The following is an 11,820-nucleotide window of genomic DNA, read 5'->3' as shown; positions in this document are numbered from 1 at the left end:
CCCACACTAGCAGGTGACATGGCACCTCAACCCATCACTGGCTGTGGAAACTTTACACTGGACCTTAAGCAATGTGGATTGATTGCCTCCTCTTCCTTCAGACTCTGGCACCCTGATTTCCAAAGGAAATTAAAAATTGTCTTTCATCAGAGAACAACAACTAGGCGAGATGCTTTTTATGCTGTCTGTTGTTCAAATGTGGCTTGGCACAAGGAATGCGACAGCTAAAACCCATGTCTATCTGTGCGTAGTGGTTCTTGAAGCACTGACTCCAACTGCAGTCCACTCTTTGTGAATTTCCCCCTCATTTTTTGAATGGGTTTTGTTTCACAATCCTCTCCAGGGTGCAGTTATCCCTATTGCTTCCACACTTTTTTTCTACCACATCTTTTCATTTCTCTTCGCCTCTCTATTAATGTAGCTCTTGGACACAGAGCTCTGTGAACAGCCAGCCTCTTTTGCAATGACCTTTTGTGTCTTGCCCTCCTTGTACAAGGTGTAAATGGTCGTCTTTTGGACAACTGTCAAGTCAGCAGTCTTCCCTATGATTGTGTAGCCTACAGAACTACACTGGGAGACCATTTAAAGGCCTTTGCAGGTGTTTTGAGTTAATTCACTTATTAGTGTGGCACCAGGTGTCTTTTCCGAGATACTGAATTTGGGATTTTCCTTAGTTTTCAGTTATAATCATCAAAATTAAAAAGAAAGAAACATGTTAAATGTATCAGTCTGTATGTAATGAATGAATATAATATACAAGTTTCACGATTAGTGAAACAAATAAACTGTTTGATGATATTCTAATTATATGACCAGCACCTGTATGTAATTAAAGTGCCTGTCTAGTAAATCCTGGGTTTAATCACAGTGGTGCGTATTGTCTCATGTGACTGCTCAGGGGGAGTGTGCTTTTCACAAAAATGTACAATACTCTGAATCCAGAGGCAGAAAGCCCTGCTGACCAAGCTTAGTCATATTCTTACAATTTATGTGTGTTTCCAAGTAAAGTAGGAAGTGTGTGTCTGCATGTAACATACACCTATATAGCCTATTTTAATGCTGTCAATCGGTTCTTTTTAATCGCACAATTGATGTAAAATTATTATTTTTGGTCAATATGATCGGGGCAGTTATGCTATGAGGCTATTTAAATGCCATTTGAAAAACAAAAGGGAACTGAATTTTCTGCAAGCTTCAAGGGTCACTGGAGACTCTAAAAGGACACCAAATAACCAAATATAAGGAGTCCATATAATTATATAATACATTTATACACACTTAAGCACAAATAAAAATAAATAAAAAAACATTACAGAATTCACAGAGTATGTGTACAGAGCAACAACAACAAGATTGTTGTCATTTTGTTTTCATTTATCAAGCTGCGATAATGAACAGGAACACACACAGACTACTAAGTCATTTGCTTTGACTTCATAAAACTAGAATGACTAGAACAATGTACACGACACATCAAACATTATCCTTCCAGAGTGATTGTGGAAACAATGCAAATGTACTGATAAAATAAATGTTTACATATAGTCCACAAGACAAAAGCTGTATTTAGTTTGTTTGTTGTGTGAGTCCCTCAATTGTCCTCAGTGTGAAAAGATGGATCTCAAAATCATACAATCGCTGTTGGAAAGGGTTCACATATGAAAAATATTCTGGAAAACTGAAGAATGTGCAGGACCTGGACGATTTTTTCTGAAGAACATTGACGAAAAACCATCAGGAGAAAAAAGGGTAATTTTAACACACAAAAAGTATTTACTTAGGAGGTCATTTAAAGGAAACCTGTATAGAATGAAGAGGTGAAAACTCACATTTAGATCATGTAGCTTTAAAAAGGTGAGTGGTTATCTTTAACATTTCTTCAAACTTGGTTTTCTGTATAACAGTATTTCAACGGAAGCAAAGCAGGCTACTTTAAAGCTTTTAAAAGATACCTAATTTTTTTGCTGATATCAGGAAGGTTTAGACCATAAACAAGGGGATTTAGAATGGGGGGTATAACAATAAATTCAAGTGAAATGACAATAGTCAGTGTTATAGGAAGTTCTACCTTCACAAATCGACTCAAAGTGAGCTCTAAAAAAATAGCAACTGAGAAATTTAAAAGGATTACCATGTGTGGAATACAAGTTTTATATGCTTTGCTCCTAAACTTTTGTGTGCTTCTTTGACAAATTATAATAATTCTGATATAGGTATATAATATAAAACTCAAAGGGATAAAAATAGTTGTGATCGTAAGAATTAGGCCATAAATATTATGAATAGTATTGTTCACACATGAGAGTTTGACAATTTCATAATTGTGGCAGTACACCTTAAACAACTTGTTCCCACAGATTGTAAGTCTGGAAGTCAAAAGAGCACCAATACCAACAAAAATAGCTGGATAGAGCCATGCTATAAATATTAAAAGAGTTAGAAACCGTGTGGTAATTATGTTGTTGTAATGCAAAGGTTTGCTGATTGCAACAAACCTATCAATTGCCATTAGCATTAATATTGTAAGCTCAAAAGATGCATATGAGTAGATGACAAAACTCTGTAAGATACATGCTTCAAGAGAGATTAAGTGTGCATCAGATAGCAAATCTGTCAGTAACCTTGGGAAAAAGCCAGCTGTACCATATACAGAGTTGATGGACAAGCATGCAATCAGAATATACATGGGCTGGTGCAATGTCTTTTCCATAAATATTACAAGAATAATAAGGACATTAAAGCATATGACAGCACAGTAAAAAATAAACCCCATAGTGAAGAAAGCATATTTTATGCACCCAATATTTTCAAACAACATTAAATAAAAATATGTTCCATTTTCCATTTTCCTTACACAAGGAATATTTTCATTGACCTGAGGAAGAGAGCAAAGAAAGTTCATGTTTTTTAACCATAAATAAACATATGATCACCTTAGAATATTTAGCCAGCGTCCCGTAACATATAATGTTACCTTAAATATAAAGTCTTAAGTTAGGTTAATAATATAATAATTATTCAATAAAAAAATAATTACAAATATTACAAACATTATTAGAATTATTAGATACCTTCTGTTATATACTTCGAAATGACCATCATGGCAGCTAATGAGCTCTGTTGGTCCTGTGGAGTCATCAGTGCATGCTAGTGTTTTTATAGGATCTAACATGTCTCAGGGGGCTTGTTGTGACCTCTGAAGTCCTCTGTAATTTCACTGGAAACATAAATGAATGTGCAAAACATAAACAAATACAGCATAAAGTGAGCATAATTCTACCTTTAGTGCTTCCCAAACTTTCCACTGCAAAAAAAGCATTAAAACGTTTTTGTTATCCTCTTTTCATGTTTACAAAATGTTCATTGCCCCTATTATATTTTGTTGTATGAATATCTGAACATGCATATGTGACCCCCCTTTCCGTGTTTTAAACAGATTTAAAGGTTCTTGACTACGCCACCTGGTGGCTCTCACACCAGGATATACTTTACACCTTAACTGCTAAATACCTGATCTAAGGCAAACAGATTCGAAGTACACGTGAGATGAACCAGACAGAGACGTGTTCTCAAAAAACAATAACAACTTTATTATATAATGGTATAATCACAGAAAGCCATACCGTCATACTAAAGACATATTACTGGCACGAGAGACTAGACCTGGTATTAGCTGTTACGAGGGACAATATGATTACCATTTAAACTGGAGAATACAGAGTCACTGGCAAGGCAGGTTACCCGTCCGATACACGCGTGACATCCACCAACCGTGCTCTGGAACCTAGGGCCCACGATCACACACACACACACTCACACACACATGATTCAAACAAAATTGTGAAGTGCAGTTTACCACTACAATACAGGGTGCAGTGTGTGGAGGACGGAACCAGGAACCTCCCCTGTGAGCAGCTACACTAGTACTCTGGAAAAAAGAAAAGGAAGTTATCACTAGCAGAGTGGACAGAATTCTCGTACTAGAACACCCAATACCACATCAGTCAAACAGCAGTAGACAGAGGCTACAGCAAAAAACACAATAAAGGAAAGAAAACTTAATTCAGGCAAGGCAAAACAGCAGGAGCAATCTGCCTCAATGTTGACATATGAACTGCCACAATGGAAAAACAGCCCGTTCCACCAGTTTTCACAACCCTTCTTGATACTTCTGCTTAGTTGTGGTAAAAACTGCCCGGCGTGTGCTTTGTCCAGGACCTTCAGTAATACACAGCACGATTACCCGGAAGCATCTATCAGTAACGTTAATGGTGGGTACTTTGCCCCAGACCTTCTTGATGCCACTACTTAATTGTGGTAAAGCTACCCGGAGTGCGCTTTGCCCAAGACCTTCGGCAATACACAGCGCGATTACCCGGAAGTGTCTGGCAATCAGTCAAGCACCTTTGTAACACAGGAGAACCACATACCCGAGCAGCAACAAGTCTAAAAATGTAACCACACACCAGAGAATATGTCCAAGACCAACAGGCAGACGATTTTATAGAAACTGGCCCAAACGCAAATGAGTTGTTTAGCCACTCACAGCTAGCCGGGTGACATCAGGGGGTTACCGTAGCTGCAAAGGGACAAACTTCAAACAGAACGCGATTTCTCCACCGGTTACACTCTACCCCGCTGATTTGTTATCGGCGTCCCGCCGATTAGCTCAATAGATCATAACTCTACCTTCCTTTACTAAAAACAGTAAAAAAAGTAAACAAAATGCAAGGGGGTAACCTAATGCCAAGGACGGAAAACGGTTGTCACTTTACTGCTAGACCCAAGTACTTGAGAATCAGTAGCCCCATCTGCCCTACTCACTACTGGCCCTGGGAGATGGTGTAGGTTGGCATGTCTTCCTGCAGTAGTCCGAGCTGTTCTCCGGGGGGCCACTGAGCCAGCTGGTGTCTCGTCCATGATGGGGGCGACCCGCTGGGAGTCAGGCAAAACCAGCATGGGGACATCCACTGGAAGAGTTGTGGCAGGCTGGATAGGTGGAACCTCTTCCCAAGAGCGGACAAGAACCCATTGGCCAGGGGTGTCACCATCGGCTAACTGGCTTGCCTCCCCCTGCAGTCCCACAGGCCTATTGGATGTTTGTGGGTCCTGGGCCAAGTGGACCGGTTTTAGCATAGTTTGATGTACTTGTCGTACTTTGCTTAGGTCCTGTGCTGGAGCCACAGAATATACTACCCCACCAGATGGGGGTGCACGGGTATGATCTGATGTATTGGGGTGCCCCAGGCATCTTGGATCTTTGACCGGCCCCTCGTTGTATGGTCTCTGATGTAGACATGCTGTCCTTCTGCCAGTGGCTCACTCCGACTTTTCTGGTCATGCCGTTCTTTTCTCTTTGAAGCAGCAGCTTGCATCTGCTCCTTGGCATTCTGGAAGGCCACATTAAGTCGTCGCTGGTGCTCTCGAACCCATTCACACACATGCCCATGTCCAGGCTCACGTACCCTGCCAAGCAGGAAGTCCACCGGTAACTGGGGGTCTTGCCCAAACATCAGGTAATATGGTGAGTCACCAGTTGTCTGATGAGCATTGAGTGTTGTAACTAAACACTAATTGGGGTAGGTACTCTGGCCAGTGCTGCTTCAAGTCTACGGGCAAAGTACGGAGCAGTTTGTGCATCGTGCGGTTGAAACGCTCACACTGGAAAAACAGCCCGTTGCACCAGTTTTCACAACCCTTCTTGATACTTCTGCTTAGTTGTGGTAAAAACTGCCCGGCGTGTGCTTTGTCCAGGACCTTCAGTAATACACAGCATGATTACCCGGAAGCATCTATCAGTAACGTTAAAGGTGGGTACTTTGCCCCAGACCTTCTTGATGCCACTACTTAATTGTGGTAAAGCTACCCGGAGTGCGCTTTGCCCAAGACCTTCGGCAATACACAGCGCGATTACCCGGAAGTGTCTGGCAATCAGTCAAGCACCTTTGTAACACAGGAGAACCACATACCCGAGCAGCAACAAGGCTAAAAATGTATCCATACACCAGAGAATATGTCCAAGACCAACAGGCAGACGATTTTATAGAAACTGGCCCAAACGCAAATGAGTTGTTCTAGCCGGGTGACATCAGGGGTTTACCGTAGCTGCAGAGGGACAAACTTCAAACAGAACGCGATTTCTCCACCGGTTACACATATATCAAAATTAAAGAACGTCTCGGTTACATATGTAACCCTCGTTCCCTGAAGGAAGGGTACTGACGAAATGTGGGTTCGCTTAAGCCGGGTGCACACTGTGCGATTTTGGCCACGATTTGGCTGTCTGAGACAAATTTTGCAAATCCTAAAAGATTCCTCTGATCCTAGGCTAAAATCTGACGTCTTTGGTTGTTAGTTTAACATGTTCACCGGCAGCCGATCAATGAGCGCTGCGATCAAATTTTACCTCAGATGAAATTCAGAAGATTTGGCACACAATCCTGCAGTGTGACTTCTCCTACGATGACAGTCAAATATCTCCGTTTTTCAAGACAAACTATGACCAAAACGAGAGCTAGAGATTTCTTTGTAGCCAGCATTTCAGTCCTACGTGTAATGCAGCTCACTGTCATCGAACGCGCCATTCATTGATGATATAAAACTCCGGACAAGTTTTCTTGTGCGCGTCCTTTTTTAGCGCGCGTTCACTATCGTGCAGTCTGACATTAATGCCAACTGAGATCTTACAGTGTGACATGGCTTACATCAGGGATCATGTTCGTATAGTCTGACAAGGGACATTCGCAAAGGATTTTGAAAAATCGCAGTGTGCAGGACCCATTAGAAGCCTGCTGCCTTCGAACTCAATCACAACGATCCAATGACATGAAAATGTCATGGGTCTCCGGAGTTTGCATAATGTGACTCCGCCCAACCGCGTGGGTATAAACGGCATTGCATTGCAGTTTCGCATTTATGTTTACCTGCTGAGGAGCTGAGGCAGACCGCCCCGGCCATACCAGCAGTACTGGGTTACAAATGTAACCGAGACGTTCTCTTTCAGTCAGTACACTCTGAGTTATGTCAGTACTGACGAAATGGGAGTCCCAATCTAATCATGCCAAATTGGCTGTCTTCCAGCATCCAGGGCGGACCTGAGCACCCTGCCTCAGAATTTACATAACGAGGGACCGGCTCAGCTACCGAGGTACACTGGGAAGCATATCCTACTTGGAGAAATGCAACACAATGTCTGCCCGCAGAGAGGACTTAGGAATACACGTATGACCCACATACTCTATGGGCTGCATACGGAAGAACCTGGAGTATCCAGGTGGATTATTTCAACCCTAGGGGTGGCAAGGGTCTTGCCAAGGGAAGACACGTTCAGGGAGACTTACGGTGGAGAATACACATGTGGTGGTTGGCCAATGGGGGAACCATGCACACAGGGCACCTAGCCAGACACCAGGGCTGGGACCATTCGGGCATTCACTCTGGTGCCAGTGTTGTAAGGGTGGATCGCCTACGGTGGTTCTGACTGCAGGGTTGCCGAACGACTAAAGAAACGTTATCAGCGTGATGGTAGAAAACTGTACATTTCTTGTCTATAACCACCCACTGCAACTTATACCAACGACGGAAATAAGCGCAGTTACAATAGCAAAATATGTGGGAGAGCGTTGCTTTAATGTGACTATATTGTATTGCAATAGGGAGCACTTCAAAGTCAATACCAAACCAAAACTAGTTAGCAAATCATTTCTAATTGAAAGAATTTAATGACAAAATCCGGTTATGGTTACACTTAAAATAGTTACAAAATAGATGAATGAGATGATAAAAACTTATACCATTAATCATACCCAGCATATATAGAATGTTACCTGAGAAATAGGGAGAGATAGGGAGAGATAGAGAGAGATAGAAAGAGAGAGAAAAAGAGAAGAGCCAAAGAAGGCCCTAGAAGAGACAGCCAGAGAAAAAGACAGCGTCAGAGGAAAGAGACCTCCAGAGAAAAAGAGAAAGACCTTCAGAGGAAGAAGACCCAGAGAAAAAACCTCCGAGCAACAGTTGTAATCTTCTTTTATACATCCCTTGACCATGTGACTGAAACCCTGAGACATTCAAACTGACCAGTCAGACCAGACTTCCCCCACTGTACTACAGGTGTGGCACCATTTGGCCTTCAGGCCCTCAACATCTCTTTGTCTTTAGGACTCCCAAACAGCCCCACTGATAAGAGAGAGGGGGGTGAAACACAGTAAAACAAATGTCTTTGTTGAAAGAAAAATATCAAATATCTCTGAATATTTTAGATTCTTTCAGTCCTCCCATGGCACCTTTGGCCACGCTCATAAAGTGTCCAGAGGTGACACAGAACACAAAGACATTCTTCCAGTTGTGTGTAGATGTCATCTTCAGACTTGTCGTCCAGAAATGTTCCAAAAGCAGTTTGCCAGTTCGGTCTTTGTTCTCATTGCAGTCCTGCAAAGGGAAGGCTCCATCAAATGGTGTTGCATCCTTCTTTGATATGCAAAACGTCCATTGAATACCTCACACCTCGAGAGAACAGTCACTGAAGGTTAGAGCAAACGCTTGTCCCTCTTCCTGAGAACACAGGATGTGAACTTGTCCAGCAGGGATCCTGTGATTAAAAGAACATATAGCACCACAAAGAGCAAAAGCATACATGGCATTTGTCATTGGTGAGAAGTTTGATATGGTCAGATTTAAATGGTCTCTGGCAATAAGCCATTAATTCGACATACTTAATAAAGTGGTCAAGGTTGAGAATAAAAGAAGATCTCACAAGCTCTTACATTGTTTCTGGAAACATTAAAAATAAATTGCATTATAACAAAACAACAATCATTGCTTGTTTTAAACCCTTTTTTCATGAAGAGTATCAACAAAGTATTCAGTGTTACCAAATACAGAGATTCAATTGAATGGATGTCCTAAAACATTGTTCCAAGTCAAATGGACAAAATTCAAATAATCAAAAAAGTTCAAAATCAAAAACATTGTTGCAAGTCAAATGGACAAAATTCAAATGATCAAATAAGTTTCAGAAATGTTTCAAATCAAATTCATTGTTACAATACAATGATAAAATAAATGTTTGCACTTAGGTAAGAATGAGAAATACTAACGTAAATTTTGATATTTAACTTGGTGAGACAAATAACGAACTGAATTAGTAAATCTAAAGAAAAGCAAAACAAACAATAACTGGAAGAAATTCACAGTTATAATACAGTCTAGATGTAAAGAATTTGTGTGAGGCAGATGTAGATTTGACTTTGTGTGTGAAGATCAAATCTATGTGAAGGCATTTAGCTGTGGCTATGTGTGAATCATGCCCCAAACATGGTGAGGAGGGTTTACAATTGTGATGTAAATTTGGTCCTGTTGAACAGGCAGCCAGCTGAGAATGTGAGTGAGGTGTGGTTGGCTCAATATCCCCCACCAATGTTTGAGTTAGAGGGCATGATAAAGTGCAGAGTGACTGAATCCTGCTGTGATGAAAACATTTTCATGGTTAATGCAATTGTAAATTACACTGTAGCCAAAATGGCAATTCTATGCTCCTGTACATGGTTTCACTTCAGCTATATGGAAAATAGCAGAGTTTTCCACTTAGGAGACAAACAAATTCAACATAGAAACACATGAAACTTGAAATTGCTTTACAATTCAAGTATTAACGTTATTCCAATTTTCACAAGATACCTGGTCTAGAATGCATAGCATCTACAACCTTTATCCTAAGTGTTTCATACAACACTTACAGTAAAGCAATCATGTGTTTTAAAGAATAAACTTAACCAGTCTATGTGTATTTATTAACACAAACAACTATAGTGTGTTAAATGCGCACAATGCGTTGGTACAATTACAAATTTGAAAATACAAACAGGATCATTGCAATTTAGATGTTTAACTATTAAACTCACTGCTATTAGGCTGCTAGCCCACTAGCCAGTGAGGTCAATAGTTGAAGGCCTTGCATAAACAATGCAGTTAACTCACTGAGAGTTTTACCTGCAAATGAGCGATAATCTTTGCCCTTAGAAAGGAATTTCCTATCTTTCTGAAAGTAAGGTGGAGGTCGACCTCGGCCCAGTGACCAGCATTTTACATCTGAATGGCCTATTTTCTGACAGGAACTGCAAAACCTGTTCTCTTTGCCATAGGTTTGTCTGCTATGTTCTCCTGGAGTTTGAGGATTTTTATGACTCTCTAATGCTTGAACACGAAGCGTACTGGTACATGACTCTGCGCTATTGCGGTGCTGCATCACCTTAAGAACTGAAATAGGCACACTTCCTTGAGTTGCACATGCATTTTCTGAACTAAACGTTTCAGATTCATTAGATTGAACATGCATTTTAGTCCCATCGCTGTTAAGCGTTTTGGAGATGGACTTTTTAGCTATTAGCTTAGCCTTGAGATCTGCAATGGTCTCCTTGTGATTTTTACACTTCTCAGTCAGGGCTAACTGATCAGCTAGTAATTTATCTAGCTGTGCTTGAATATATTGAATCTTTGCCTCAGACTTTTCTGCTTCAGCATTTTTAGAATCAATTACTTTACATTTAGCCTCTAGACTTGATAATAGAAATGGTGTCACAACATTATGTAGCCTTTTACAACTTATGAAGTTTAAAGCCTCAATTATTTCACCACATTTTGATTTCTTTTGGTGTTTGCCAATTATGTCCCACCATCTAAGCATCTCATCATCTGAACTGTTGATTCCAATATACTCTTTCTTAAGTTTGGACAAGGTAGGCTCAACTTTTTCGCTCCATATAGCAAACAATATCTCACTTTTATCAAAAATGTTCCCTTCCATCCCGAGGTGATATTCTGAATATTCTCGGATTGTACAGTAATGAGACTATTGAAGCTGTTTAAAACCTTCTTCTTGGATGAAGTTCTGTTTCATACAATTCATAAACAATGAAAACAGACTTACCCAATCCTTAGTCAGAAGGCCAGCTTTAATCCAAACACAAGATCAATTGTGGAAAAATGTCCTCATTCTGATGAATTTCAGAAAATTCACTGCAAGGGATCCTGGGTTTCGGCACCATCTGTAAGGGTGGATCGCCTACGGTGGTTCTGACTGCAGGGTTGCCGAACGACTAAAGAAACGTTATCAGCGTGATGGTAGAAAACTGTACATTTCTTGTCTATAACCACCCACTGCAACTTATACCAACGACGGAAATAAGCGCAGTTACAATAGCAAAATATGTGGGAGAGCGTTGCTTTAATGTGACTATATTGTATTGCAATAGGGAGCACTTCAAAGTCAATACCAAACCAAAACTAGTTAGCAAATCATTTCTAATTGAAAGAATTTAATGACAAAATCCGGTTATGGTTACACTTAAAATAGTTACAAAATAGATGAATGAGATGATAAAAACTTATACCATTAATCATACCCAGCATATATAGAATGTTACCTGAGAAATAGGGAGAGATAGGGAGAGATAGAGAGAGATAGAAAGAGAGAGAAAAAGAGAAGAGCCAAAGAAGGCCCTAGAAGAGACAGCCAGAGAAAAAGACAGCGTCAGAGGAAAGAGACCTCCAGAGAAAAAGAGAAAGACCTTCAGAGGAAGAAGACCCAGAGAAAAAACCTCCGAGCAACAGTTGTAATCTTCTTTTATACATCCCTTGACCATGTGACTGAAACCCTGAGACATTCAAACTGACCAGTCAGACCAGACTTCCCCCACTGTACTACAGGTGTGGCACCATTTGGCCTTCAGGCCCTCAACATCTCTTTGTCTTTAGGACTCCCAAACAGCCCCACTGATAAGAGAGAGGGGGGTGAAACACAGTAAAACAAATGTCTTTGTTGAA

At 40.7% G+C, this 11,820-nt stretch overlaps 2 protein-coding genes across 2 annotated transcripts in view; both read right to left on the bottom strand.

The window, feature by feature from the left end:
- lipt2 (lipoyl(octanoyl) transferase 2) overlaps positions 1-11,820 on the bottom strand; it is a 571,631-nt gene that overhangs the window by 288,202 nt on the left and 271,609 nt on the right. The window lies entirely within an intron of this gene.
- On the bottom strand, positions 1,928-2,845 carry LOC137085032 (olfactory receptor 6N2-like). Its single transcript, XM_067451585.1, has one exon. The coding sequence runs from the start codon at positions 2,843-2,845 to the stop codon at positions 1,928-1,930; it is 918 nt and encodes a 305-aa protein (XP_067307686.1).

Source organism: Pseudorasbora parva, chromosome 8 (genome assembly GCF_024679245.1).
Source record: "Pseudorasbora parva isolate DD20220531a chromosome 8, ASM2467924v1, whole genome shotgun sequence".
In the NCBI taxonomy this organism is placed as follows: Eukaryota; Metazoa; Chordata; class Actinopteri; order Cypriniformes; family Gobionidae; genus Pseudorasbora; species Pseudorasbora parva.
The sequence above is the reverse complement of the archived record's forward strand: the minus strand, read 5'-3'. Positions and strand labels throughout refer to the sequence as shown.